The 14,433-nt window shown below is 49.0% G+C and overlaps 1 protein-coding gene across 2 annotated transcripts in view; it reads right to left on the bottom strand.

The window, feature by feature from the left end:
* The window catches only part of DIS3L2 (DIS3 like 3'-5' exoribonuclease 2), a 201,501-nt gene that overhangs the window by 50,469 nt on the left and 136,599 nt on the right, over positions 1-14,433 (bottom strand). For both annotated transcript variants that reach the window (XM_028731804.2, XM_077929633.1), the window contains exons 13-14: positions 13,367-13,474; positions 10,963-11,196 (exon numbers count right to left, since the gene is read on the bottom strand). In XM_028731804.2, coding sequence (XP_028587637.2) covers positions 10,963-11,196; positions 13,367-13,474 — 342 coding nt within the window. The remainder of the gene's footprint in view (positions 1-10,962; positions 11,197-13,366; positions 13,475-14,433) is intronic.

Here is a 14,433-nt window from a genome sequence, read left to right as displayed (position 1 = left end):
TGGGGTATGTATGTATGTATGTATAATTAATTAATTAATTAATTAATTATAGACGCTGCTACTGGAGGAGACTCTTGAGACTCTTGAGAGTCCCATGGACTGCAAGAAGATCCAACCTATCCATTCTTAAGGAAATCAGCCCTGAGTGCTCACTGGAAGGACAGATCCTGAAGCTGAGGCTCCAGTACTTTGACCACCTCATGAGAAGAGAAGACTCCCTGGAAAAGACCCTGATGTTGGGAAAGATGGAGGGCACAAGGAGAAGGGGACGACAGAGGACGAGATGGTTGGACAGTGTTCTCGAAGCTACCAGCATGAGTTTGACCAAACTGCGGGAGGCAGTGGAAGAAAGAAGTGCCTGGCGTGCTGTGGTCCAGGGGGTCACGAAGAGTCAGACACGACTAAATGACTAAACAACAACAACAAATAATTATAGACGCTGAGCTAGGCCTGATCTGGTAGGAGGCACCGTCTGACTATCTCTAACATCTCCATCTCTAGGCACAAAAAGACCTTGAGCCATGCGGCTTCTTTTCGCTCGAGATTGCAAGAGCTGCTTCTAGCCAGAGCAAGCAAAACCATTCTGCTGTGCAGCAGCTTCAGCCACGCCTATCTGGATGACGATCTCCTTTGCTCCGCTGACCAGCGAAAGGTTTAAGTTAAAAACATTCTGGCCCCAAGCCTGCTTTTCACTCGGCTGTGCCTGCCTTCAGTAAAGAACCTACGAACTTTCCCCTAAGAGAAAGGCTTTTGTCACCGTAACCTTGGCTCTGCGCCCAGGGCAACCTTCTGCACTTGACATAAATAGCAGCGTGTCTTTCCTAAAGGCATGGCAGAGAGGACACAGCAGAGCATCTTTCCCTGCATGAATGGAAAGCGAGAACGTGGCTGAGTTACAGCCCCGGGGGTGGGGGCAAAACCCATCTTTTTGAAAAAGGGAAGTGTGATGGAGAAACATACAGGTGTCACACATTGGACAGACACCCAAACACAGGGCTGTGTGTGAGCACTGGGGTTCTGTGAGCGACACCACCAAAGCTCATAATCCAATACGGAGTATAAAATTCAACACCTCTACCTGAATAAATTTTTTTAAAGGAGAGATTCTAGTCCCTATGGCTGTGAAACCAAACTTAAAACAGTGGGGGTGGGATGGTGAAAGTTGTAGGAAACTTGAAGGCTTCAGTGCCTCGTTGTCTTGCTCTGCGCTGGGCTTGAGAGCGGATTAAAATGCAATTCATTTGCATAATCAATTTGGGCCCCCCAAATTCAGCTTTTCATCGGATGGAATTTGGGTTCCCCTGCAGCTGATTTTTAAAACTTGCTTAAGCTCGGAGCACAAAGAGCCCCATTTATAACCTTCTCTTTTTGAATGTGCTGCTTCGCTGGAGATTCAACATGGTCCCCACCCCGCCGCCCCCCCGTTCAGCGGCTGTGGTCATGGTTCACAGGCAGGATCGCAATTTTTTTGCCAGACATTTTCTTTTCCATATATATAGATATACGCGCATGCCTCCAATATAAACGGTGCTTTTAGAGCCACTTGCAAATCTAGGAACTCTGACGTCACTCTTCCTTCCACCTACTCAATCTTGACCACAACAAAGAAGAGTGGTGGGAAAGTTCAGATGGAAAACCGGCCGCCGCGTGCCAAGCCTCAGCCAGAGGAGAGGATATTTATTAGGCGATCCAGCGCAGGGCAGCAGTTTGCCCATCAGGCTGACAGAGCCCTGGGTTCAAACTCCAGCCAAAGCCTCTCGCCGGCTGTCGTGCCTGCTTTGCATCATCAGAGAGAGGCGCACGAGGGAAGAACCCAGAGGCACTGCACAGAAATCTAGGGGGACTCTCCTCCCTGGGACTCCCCAAAACATGGCTGCTTCAAGCAATCCCTGCAGAGCACCACTGGACAGTGCCAAGGCAACTCGCTACATCTCTTGCCTCGGCAATCCTACCTGTGAACCGGGAATGTTGGTGGCCCACCTCTCAGGGTCGTTGTGAGAACCGACAGTGCAAAGGCGGCAAAGCACGTTACGCATGTCTGAGGTTCAAATGGTCAACAGGAACCCCAAACCCTGTTATGGAGCAGAAGAAGACAAAGACAAGCCCAGAAGCTGGGTCAGGTGTTAAGACAGGGAGATGCTTCCCTGGGTGAACTCTAAAAATACTCCTCGCTGTGGTGGCAGTGGGGAGGGAGAGAGGTTTCTTTGAAGGAGCTCAGCCCTGCACTCGCTCTATTCCCAAGCATCCCACGCCTTTCTGCTGGCTGGTTTCACACATCTGGGGAACTTGGTAGGGTAAAGTCAGCCTGCGATTTGGCCACGTTCCTTTTCAGAAGTAGGTTTTAAGGAGCAGAAACTAATACCACATTTAATGGACACTCGAGCTCTCAAAACGAATTATTTATCCAAAAAGTTTATTTTATTCTATTCTAATTTTTTTTTTTTTAAGGAGGAGATGTGAACGGCTCTCGCAGCAAATTTTCCATCCGTGGTGTTTTCTTTTAAGTCTTCAACCCCAATCCCGGCTCTTGCCCTGGAAAAGCATTCAAGGAGAAATTCACAGGGCGAGGAGGGGAAGCAGGGTAATTCAGCATTAGTGGCGGGGGGGGGGGCGCCTTCCATTAATTAGCCCCTATTGCTCCTGTGAGCGCTCCAATGGGAGAACAGCCTTTACCGAAGGTGTCATGGGCTTTGAAGACACTCAAACTCAGGAGGCTAGGGAGAAACGTGCTAAGAGGAAGGCACGCTTGGCAAACGCTCACCAGATCAACTCCTGCCTGGAAATCTATGTCCCCACTGTGGAAGGACATGTGGATCCAGAATTGGCCTCCGCAGTCACTTACAGACTCACTGTTTTAAGACCGTGTTCATGGAAGACAACCTTACTCGGCTACGAGGGATCGCCAAAGCAGCAGCAACAGCAGCTCCTGCAATCCCTTCCCTCTGCTTTTCTCAAAATAGCCGGAATCGGTTTTCCCCGAGGACTCAGGGCCCTCTGGGAGAGGAACAGAGGACCAAAGTGGGTGATTAAATTAGGGGACGCATGACTGCGCCCCAATGCAGATCGTCACTCAAGCACCGGACAAAAACTGCGGCAACAATGCAAGTCCCAGCCCCGGAGGTCACCTCTAACAAGATTAGCTATGCGTGCTGGGAGAGGAGACTGACGAAACTCCCAACGTGTTTGAAACCTCCATTGTTCAAGGGAGGGGGGCCCTCTTTGAGCTGCTGGCAGACCACAAATCCTCCATTAAGTGATGTGCCCAAGGCCACTGACAAACAGAACAAAAAAAGCAGGGGGTTTGAAGAAAACAGTGGGCATTCAGTGAGCCTCAATATACCCCAGGGAATTGTTCCCGCCTTTCCGTAGCACCAGCAGGGGTAGTTCCCCAGGGTGCCCCGATTTGAAAGCCCGGGCACACCATGAATCCTCCTTCACCCCCCACCCCACCCCCAGCTCCAAGTTGACTTTTCAACTCCATTCCGCATCAGAGGCTTTGTGCCTTTGAAACCACAGAAAGCTGCCTCTCCATCCATCACTGACACTGAGCCCTCCAAAGTCTTAAACTCCTTTGCAGTGGGAAAGGCTGTGGGCACATGGAAGGAGACACAAGAGGAGGAGAGCCCAGAAGATCTCTCCGCTGCCAGGTGCTGGACCTGAGAGGCTGCTGCATCTGGAACAGACCAGCTTGTGGCAAGGAGAAGGGAGACGAGGGAGAGGGGCTGGCCATCTGCACCAGGGGGCAGGCAGGGCAGGAGTGCCCTCACTATGCTGAATGAAGCAACAGAGCAGGCACACAAAGCGGGCGCTACAGGAGAGGAACACTCAGCTATTACAGCAACACTGAAGCCACCAAACGTTTTCTTTTTGGCTTGAAGTCCCGAGGTGTGTTTTCAATGTACCTGTCATCCGCTCGCTGGTTGGCCTGGCAAGGGGTGAGGGCCAGGGCAGAGTGGCACCGCTGCAGCTGTGCATCTGAGACCTAACACAGTTTAACACATTCAGCCACTGAACGTAGCTGGTGGGAGAAGGGAAGGGGGATGACACAAGGCCTGTTGGTGTGGAAGATTGTGTGAGTGAATGTGTTTGTGCAAGAGAGCCCAGGAGGACCACACTTCTTGCACATTACTGTAGACCCAGTGGAGAAGCACAAACCTGGAGCTTCAGTAGCAGAAACCATCAAAGGGTCCAAGTTAGCTTTCATTCTTTCAAAGGTTATCAGTGATCTCAGCAGCTATCAATATTGATATCTATAGTTGTATATCTGGACGGGATTCAACTAATGAGCGCCAGCAGCAAACACCCTGCACAGGGTCTTCCTCTCATGCAATATAGCTTTCCTTTGTGGGGCTACCTTTGAAGGTGACCTGGAAACTACAACTAATGCAGAATGCATCAGTGAGACTGGTGACTGGGAGCGGCCGAGACCACATAACACCGGTCTTGAAAGATCTACATTGGTTCCCGGTACGTTTCCGAGCACAATTCAAAGTGCTGCCGCTGACCTTTAAAGCCCTAAACGGCCTCGGTCCAGTATACCTGAAAGAGCGTCTCCACCCCCATTGTTCTGCCCGGACACTGAGGTCCAGCGCTGAGGGCCTTCTGGCGGTTCCCTCGCTGCGAGAAGCAAAGCTACAGGGAACCAGGCAGAGAGCCTTCTGGTGGTGGCGCCCGCCCTGTGGAACGCCCTCCCACCAGATGTCAAAGGGAACAACAACTACCAGACTTTTAGAAGACATCTAAAGGCAGCCCTGTTTAGGGAAGCTTTTAATGTTTAACAGACCATTGTATTTTAATACTTTGTTGGAAGCTGCCCAGGGTGGCTGGGGAGACCCAACCAGATGGGCGGGGTATAAATAATAAATTGTTGTTGTTGTTGTTGTTATTGTTGTTGTTGTTGTTGTTATTCCTTCTCCCCGCTGTGCCCCCTGAAACCTGCTCTGGGGAGGGTGTCAGAAGAACCCACAGAACAGCCTGCAGGGGCAGAAGAAGTGGGATTTTTCCGTCTGGCAAGCCGAAAGATCGCCTTACCATAATGCCGAATTCCGTTCTATATTTTAGCTTCTTTGACTACTGAGCGGAAGTGAGCTGAGATGCACCTGCTGGTCTTTAGGTACACAGGAAGCTGCTTTATGCAGGAGTCAAACCCCCCGTCCTCCGACACTGACAGGCAGCGCCTCTCCAGGATTTCAAGTGGGGGCTCTCCTCCAGCTCCATCTGGACATGCCAGCGATTGAACCCGGGACCATCTGCAAGCAAGGCAGGTGCTCTGTCACGGAGCCTTCTAGCAGAGAAGTCAAAGGGCTGAGGGTTACCCACCTGTGTCTTCACTGGTTTCTGCAGTCTCCTTCCTTGTTATACAGGAGACCGGTTTGGGAAACCCTGTTTTAGTGAACTGTGGTGTGAGCAGAGAAACCTAATTAATAATAATACTCGGCTTGTTGTTTTTAAAGTAGATATATAGCCTGCTTAATTTGCAAAGATACTCAACACGGCTTACAATCTACGACACAATAACAATAATGCTATCACTATTGAACTAACCGATATGAAGGAAGCCACAACAAGGAACATCAAAGCCAAGCCCCCATAACAAAATCCAAAACAGCCACTGAAGCGAAGATGCCAAAGATGTAAACGAGGTGCCTGAAGCTGTGGAAGTGAAATGGACTTTTGCTCAAAAAGGAACGCCTTCTTCCTTTGCAAGCATGCCTTGGAGCAAAGCCACAGCCTTTGAGAAAGGCTCCTGCGCATGGCTGCCAACATGTGCCCCTTTCGCAAGGCAGGGTGTGGTGCCCACACAACAGAGGGGAAGGGGAACAAGCTGTCTGGCTCAACGGGAGAGCGAAGCAGCAGTGCCACCAGGCAGTCACTAGGGGGCACCTCACGCCCCAAGATCTCTCCCTCTTTCCTGGAGATGCACTTTTGCTCCGTGACTCAAGCCCCACATTACTCGGGGCAATGACCAATTAAGCAATCTTCACCGGTGATAATTTAAAACACACACACACAATGTCGAGGCTGAAGGTGGCACACTGAGTTGTTCAGCAGGTGGACCAGAGGTTGGCTGAAACTTTGCCCTAGCTTGCCTCGCAAAGGCTAAATAAAGATGAAGGCCCATTTCCTATGAACATCACATTCTCTGCTGCTTGGTCTGCTTTGGAATGGAGGTGAGGAACCTTCACGACTGTCGCCCCCTCCATGGAAAAAGAGTCACTTTATTCAGAAAGCCAGCAAGACAGGGAGGTGAGGCCACAACCCTTCCCCTGGCAAGCTCGTTTTCTGTGTGCAGGGATGCATATTTATTGTTTAATGCAGAGAAGCACTCCAACCTATAAAACACCCCCGCCCCACTTGCAGCCTGATGTGGCGAAATCCACAAACAGGGTTTATCGCCGGTTTGTGATGACCCGGCACAAGTAAGAAGGTACGGTCCAAAGCCATTGGGTAGAATCAAGCCCGAGTTCTGTTCATGCTAGAGGGAAGGACTGCGGTGACAGACTCAAATAACTTGGAGGGCCAGTTCAGATGCCATAAATTTTACAGATAGGTTGAGCTGAGGCAGATGGAGATTTATTGGTTCTCTAAAGACCTACACTGGCTCCCAGTATGTTTCCGAGCACAATTCAAAGTGTTGGTGCTAACCTATAAAGCCCTAAATGGCCTCGGTCCAGTATACCTGAAGGAGCGTCTCCACCCCCATAGTTCTGCCTGGACACTGAGGTCCAGCTCCGAGGGCCTTCTGGCAGTTCCCTCACTGCGAGAAGCCAAGTTACAGGGAACCAGGCAGAGGGCCTTCTCGGTAGTGGCACCCACCCTGTGGAACTCCCTCCCATCAGATGTCAAAGAGAACAACAACTACCAAACTTTTAGAAGACATCTGAAGGCAGCCCTGTTTCGGGAAGCTTTTAATGTTTAATAGGTTGTTGTATTTTAGTGTTTTGTTGGAAGCCGCCCAGAGTGGCTGGGGAAACCCAGCCGGATGGGCGGGGTATAAATAATAAATTATTATTATTATTATTATTATTATTATTATTATTATTATTATTATTATTGGTTCAAGCCCAAAGTGATGGTCAAAGCTGAACCCACATCCCTTTCTTATGTCCCAAGACATATAAACTATGTTTTGCTCATTTTTTTTCATTCCCATCATCTCCTGCACCTTTCTGTCCTTTCTCCAAGGTCAGCTATAAACTGGAAGCTCCTTAGAACAGGGTTCTCTTGCTTTTTCATTCTCTTAAAGCGCCGTGCAGACTTCACCGTTGTCATTGAGGTGATAACGGAGACTGAGAGCCAAGCGTCGGCATTTCTGGGCGTGCAGGAAGAGAGGTTTCTTAAATCCTCGCCTCCTTTTCTCCAGGCCACACGTCTCCTTGCAATGCTATGAACTTTCACCCAGACATTTGCTGGCAGGTGAAACAATGCAGACTTTTGACACCCGGGCGTCACGTTGCCACTTAAGTCGGCCTCTGCTCACATCACTCGACAGGCGGTGACTCAGGGTGACAGAAAAGAAAACACCGGCCACGTCGGCGGCTGTAATTAATACTTGGAAGAAAATCACAAGAGCCTCCTCGAGGCCCGGCCCAGATCCACGGGAAACCAAAAGGATGGGAGGCTTTCGGACACCTTCTGGAGGGTGCAAGTTTCATCCGATTCCTTCCCTGGAAAGGAACTCATGCCTCACCTTGCCATTTGACTCTCCACACATGTGCCACAAGCATATTAGGAGGGCAGCCACTTCTAACGCTTCTACCTGAAAACCAAGGCCTTTCAGCTATGGGTGCTGAAGGAATCTGACTGCTGTGCGGATCAGAATGCAGCGTTATCTTCCGCAACCTACATCGCCTCCAAACTTTGCAGCACAATTCTGAGCTGGAGAAAAATGTACCAACTTCCCACCCCCTTTAAATGCCACTTTAAGGGGGGTGGGGGTGGAGAGAGATGTTTTAGAAATGCTCACACTGAGAAAAATATAGATATGCATTCTTCTTGTACAGTTTCTTTCTTTAAGAAAAACTGCACATTGATGAGGAAGTGGGACGGGACGGGCTTATGAATAAACTTGCTGAAACCTGGCAAGAGCTGGAAATGGAATGGTCTCCCACCCAAAGGATCTTCAAAGGCTGGAACTACCATGTTTTATTCTCCACCTCTTCTTTGAAAACATGACACTGCGCATTCCACCCACCCACCCTGGCATCTCTAGCCGGAAGGAGCCTAGTTAGGAGTCTTGGAATGTCCCTGAGGAACTGCTGCAGCCAGAGCACAAAAATTTGGCAGCTCAGCCAGGTGTGAGTCACCTTCCCAGGTGAGCTGGGAGGCAGGAATGAGCCGGTGGACAGAGCTGCAAGTTTTCACATCAGATATGTTTTCAGCTGGTTAAACTGGATTTTCATAGCATTTAAAACCATTGTTTTCATAGTTGCTTTTTAAAATGTACTGCCCCACTGGGACAGCACAGGTTATCCTTTCAGAAAACACACCCATACATGCATATAATGACCACTATTTGCATTTTAAAGAGAAGGCAAAAGCAACGTAGGGGGTAGGGGGAATACTGCTTCCTTGAAGACCCCCCCTCCCCCTTTCCTTTCACACACCAGAAAACTAGGCCACCCATCAAACGAATGCAGTTCCAGTGTTTGAAATCACCAAGGGGAGCAGGAGGCCAGATTGCCTGTAGAGCAAACACCACTTTGCCTCCTCATTTTAATGAAATTACTGCACAGTCCCATTTCCCACTCATCTTTCCGCCGCGACTCATTTCGAAATGCTCCGCTGGCTTCCCAGTGCCCGGAGGCTGGCGTGCGGCTTCACTCAGCTGCTGCTGTTGCAGCAAATGTTAAAAAGCCGAGCTCGAGAGGACAGGGCATCCCATAATCTCAGAGCGCTCGTGCACTTTTTGATCATGCTCAAACGTTTGGCAACGGAGCGGGAAGGATCACAGGGAGATCTGAGCAGCTGGATCAGCCGGCAAGGTCTGCCTCTAGTCCCTCGGTTCTGTTTCCCAGCATGGTGCAGGTGCCTCTGGGAAGTTCGTAGGCAAGAGCCAAGGGGAAGCCTGGAAAAAAAACCTTTCCAAATCCCTGTGCAGTTCAAGAGCAGTGCAGCTGAGCTGCAGGACGGCCCTGTTTGGTCTCCAAGGGGAACCCAGCACTTCTGAGAACTCTTGGGCATGGCTCTTGGGCCATCACTCTTTCTCCTCCCAGCAGGTGCTCTTTGCTCTCCAGAGTAGGAACTTGGTCAGCTCCCAGCAGCAAAAAAAGGGTTCTCCGTTAAATCAATCTTGTGTGGACAGGTCGGCTGCAAGCGCCTTTCAGACGCTTCAGTGCCATAGCTAATGGGAAACAATGAAAAGCCCAGAGACTCAGCCACAGGAGAGGCAACAGCACTGGGAAGAGAAACCATAAAGGGGGGGGGGGGCGGGACACAGAGAAGCCGTCTCCCCACATGCATCCAGAATACCGCCTTGTCTCTCGCGTCTTTATGTGTTCCACGGTGTGGGGAGAGGCAGCTTCACCAAGACTGGCCTCTGACGTTACAGGCAGCGCCACTAGCCAGATCTGTGAGTGTCGCCTGCAACTGAAACACTCGAACCCTGCCTTTCTGCCCTAGCGACAGGACCTGGATATCTTCTATATGGTCTGACCTTTAGTCTCACCCACCCCATTCCTCCCTTTGCAAGCTCGTTTTCTGATGGCTTACTGGAAATGCCATTAACTAAATAAATATCCAGGAGATGTGCTGGCCTCGTGGACAGTGAGAGGTTTCTTGCCATCCAAGTTCCCAATGCATCACTACCCCTGCTTATCTGGAAAATTATGAAACCACTGCCCTTATTAGAAAAGCGACTGGGCGATGCAGGTATCTTGAGCCACAGGATGAGCTGCAAGTCCGACATGCTTAAGACAGCAGCAAAAGGCCCGGTTTTCCTTTGGATTTGCAGAGTGCTACTCAGATAATCTGCTTGTGCCACCTCTTAGACGGGCATCTCCTCTCTGCCCATGGCACCAGGCAGTCTAGATTGCAAACAATGTGTCCATGGTGCCCCCGTCATCAGTACCGATAAGCAGGCAGCAAGCCTATGCAGCACACCAATGGGAAGTTCTCCCCGTGATCGTTACTCACCTAAATTGTCTTCTTCAATTATTGTTACTACTATTATTATTATTACTAATTGAATTTATATACTGCCTTATACCCGGAGGTCTCAGGGCAGTTGACAATAAAATCACAGTCTATGAAATAAAAATAAAAACAATAACCCAATAATAACTCCCCCCACGAAAAAAGAGCCAGATTTTAAAAGGGTATAGGATGCCTAAATGCGCCTAAATGTGTATAATGAAGGTGCCAGGCAAATTTTCCTGGGGAGAGCATTCCACAGACGAGGAGCCACTGCAGAGAAGGCAGCGCCACCCATTCTCGTGTTGCCACCCTCTGGACCTCTGGGGGAGGAGGCACACGAAGGAGGGCCTCAGGAAGATCATATGGAAAGATGCGGTCCTCTCAACATGAGAGATAACCTTCACACACTTAGCAACGATAGCCAGCATTTATACAGTGCTTTAGAGAGCGCTCAAAGTGCCTCAAGATGCCTTATCGGGTGCTAATCCTGACCACAACCTCCATAAGGTAGGTCAGCATCTTTACCACAAATTGAGAAAGGCTGAATGTGGCTTGTCTTAAGGGTTACCTAGACCGATGTGGCTCCACCCCAACGTTGTTAGGCTACCTCCCATCATCCCTGGCCAGTGGCCGTGCTCGCTGAGGCTGATGGGAGCTGGAATTCAACCATTTACGGAGGGCACCACATTTGGTGCATTCAGCACTGGTAGTATTTGCTCAGACCTGCCTTCCTTCCAAGGGCCTTCCTGCAGGTTCTGTTGTTAATCCCCTTTGCGGGAGCTTGCTATTGCTTATTCATCCTCGCCATAAAGCAGGGACGGGACTGACCTGGTCTAAGCGGAGAGCCCCGTCCATGAACCGCTGCTCACGCAGCTGCTTGGCAATCTGGTGGAGGTTGAGGACTGCCTGGCGAACTTCATCTACCGAGTGCCGGGGAGAGATAGCGGGGATTTCCTCTGCCACAAACGCCTTCTCCGGGTTCTCAATCATGCTCTGGGCATGGTCATAGCTGAGCTTTGCGCAGGAGCAGATCACAGTCCGTCCAAACCACTCGTCAAGAATCTGCAACGACAAGATGGCAAACGAGGAAAAATGAGTTGGTTAGGGCTCTTTTTCATGTAGAAGAGATACTCCAGGAACAGTCATTGCAGGAACACGTCTAGAAAAATTTGAGGGGTGCGGTTCTTACCTTGCCTTACAGACATGGCCATATGAGAGTCAGTGCGTTTCACATGACCGAAGAAGCCACATTGTCCAAATAAGTGTCTGGAACTTTACTAAGGTTGTAAGGATGGCACCCCATGGGCCATTGTTCTCAATACTAGCAGTGTCTTCTCATGGTCTCAGGCAGAAGCTTTCTTAGCCTCCGGACCTGAGACCATGAGTTCTTGTATACATTCCAAAAGGAACAGGCTAAAAGTCCCTCCCACCAACAACTAATAAACACAGAGGATGAGATACTAAGGAAGTGAAGGGGAAAGTGGGGAGGCAGGGGGGAAAGAGAGGCAAAAAGCAGCTCACACTCCAGTGGAAATTTTCTGCTGCCCCCCTAAACGTCAGGCCATCAGCAGGAAAAAGAAGAAGCAGCCAAGCCAGTGGGAGACAAATAATTAGCTAGCTAATGAGGAATACACAGTTCCTATCTTTTGCTCCGCTTAGCACGGCAAGGCACTTTTCTTCCCAGGCTGCCCTCCTGCAAGCTGCTGCGGAGCAAAAATGAAGAATTGTGTTGCTGGAGACAAGCCCTAATTGCCTTGCAACCATATGAACTCTCCATGAAGAGAGGCATGTGCCCTCTTAGCGCGACACATTAAATGGCTCTTAAGCCCTTCCCTCCATCTTCTCCTCACCCAGGAACAGCTGCATTAAGCCAAGGTCCTCATTAATCTCGACCCGCGCCGTTACAGCTCAATGCAAGACATCTCAGAGCTATTGGAAGCATTAACACTGCCGATCTGTACATGAGCTAATTCCATAAATCCAGGCAAATCTGCCTTAAAGGTGTTACTGCCTGGGCATGGGCACAGGCAGAGATTTCCCGTCAAGTGCAGCTCTCCAGAGCCAAGGGCAACCGGAGCACAGCCTCTGGGCAAGATGAAATAAATTTAAAAAGGAAGAAGGAGGATGGAAGCAGCTTCCAGCCCAACGCAAAAGCTGCAGAGATCTGAATTCAGGCCAGGTGAACTGGTTGGGATGTAGAGCAACCCTTTGGCTGTTCAGTTTGGGGCTGATGGGAGCTGTGGTTCAAAGAACATTGAGATGGCAGTGGTTTGTGGAAGGCTGATTCACAAGGATTGGAAGCAACGGAGATGCAGGCAACAGTTGTGGTATGAAGGGGTGGAGAACAACATTAATTCATGGAGGAAAGAGATCAGTCTATAGCTATTAACCAGGGTGGCTAAATAAAGCCTCCGCATTCAGAGGCAATGTGGGAAATAACTCCAGGCCTTTCTACCCTGCTGTGCACCCCAAGTGTTTTTTCCTGGCTTAAATGTGTCCTTGAACTCTGACTTTTGACTTTGGCCCTGCCCACCGCTGGGCAGGAGGCCCCTGGAAAATTGCATAGAGAAGAATGCAGCCCTAAGGCCTAGACGTGTCTTTGAACCCTGCAATGTATCTTTGAGAGCCAGTGTGGTGTAGTGGTTAAGAGCGGTAGACTTGTAATCTGGGGAACCGGGTTCGCATCTCCGCTCCTCCACATGCAGCTGCTGGGTGACCTTGGGCCAGTCACAGTTCTCTGAAGTCTCTCAGCCCCACTCACCTCACAGAGTGTTTGTTGTGGGGGAGGAAGGGAAAGGAGAATGTTAGCCGCTTTGAGACTCCCTAGGGTAGTGATAAAGCGGGATATCAAATCCAAACTCTTCTTCTTCTTCTGAACACCATTTGCAGGGGTGCTGTGTGAGTTTCTGGGCTTCTTGGAGACAGCTGATTAAACCAATCAGGGTGCTTGACAAGATGGACTTTTTGACCGACCCAACATGGAAATTCTTAAGTTTTATGTTCCACCCAGAAATGAACCTATCTGGACCAATTTGCACCCAACAGCTCTTGTGCTTCCTAACTAGCAGGAAGCCTCCGATTCATGTCTCCCGGCTGTGATGTCGGCGCTGCCAACTTGTGCCTGCACACTTGATGTTGTGTTTTTTTGAGCTTATCTGCTCAATCAATGGGACAATCCAAGGGGCAACGCTGAATGATTTATACCTAGTCCTGCAAAGCTGCCGGGTCTTACCTTGCCTTGAGGAGTCAGCTTCCATATGACGGAGAAGGTGAGTCTGTCCGTCATAGGATTGAGACTGCACAGCTGCTCACAGAGAAGTTTGGGGAGCATGGGGATCACCTAGGAAACAAAAGTACTGTATGTGAAAAGGAATTCAGTTTCCCTGAAAGCAGTATTTTAGTTTTCCACTGACACCGGTGCAAAGATTTCTGCTTGTACAAAGAGTCTGTCCTCCCTCTGTTCACCACCCCCATCTGCTCCAGAGGGTTGGGAGAAGCCCCAAGGGCAGAGTTAGGAGAGGAGGAGAATGCCTGGTTGCACAAGCAAATAAAGTCCTTGTGCCGATGGAACAATTGCCTTAGTGCTACGTTGGATCCCACCCATAAGCAGTAATATCGTGCTTCTACTACTTTGCCATGCTATGTACACATATTTATTTTTCTTACTGTCTGTGCCATCTGTATGGCAAATTTGGACAGTGACAGCCAAGAATTGGGCTTTTCCAATAACATCCTACTCTCATGTGAAATCCCCTTCCTCCAAAGGTAAGGAAAGGTACGGTTCTCCACCCAGGAAGAATGGCAGATGAAGCTGATGGACTACATGGAGTTGGCGGAAATGACTGGCAGAATCCGTGACCAGGGAGAAGAGTCGGTGGAAGAAGAGTGGAAAAAATTTAAAGTTTATTTACAGAAATATTGTAAAATTAATGAATGTTAGAAGGATGCTGGAATGAAGTTATATGGCTCTAGCAGAAATATCATAAAGAATTAAGTAAAAATAGATTGTTAATGGGTCAAAGTGGAAATTTAAGGTTAGATTGTGATAAGATAAATTATAGCACAAAAATTAAGAAAGATGGAAAGGATTTGCTGAAATAGCTAATTGAACAATAATACAAAAAAGGGAGGTGTGAGGAGGTCGATGATATAAGTAAATGAAAGGTAGAGATATAGAGATACTGGATGTGTTTTTAAATGTTTTTGTTTTTCTTGTTGTTTTGCTGTGTTGTTTTTAGTTTTTTCCTTTTATTTTTGATGTATTGTGAACTTTTTATTGTTTTTTTCTTTTTGTTTTTC

This window comes from Podarcis muralis, chromosome 6 (genome assembly GCF_964188315.1).
Source record: "Podarcis muralis chromosome 6, rPodMur119.hap1.1, whole genome shotgun sequence".
Lineage (NCBI taxonomy): Eukaryota > Metazoa > Chordata > Lepidosauria > Squamata > Lacertidae > Podarcis > Podarcis muralis.
The sequence above is the reverse complement of the archived record's forward strand: the minus strand, read 5'-3'. Positions and strand labels throughout refer to the sequence as shown.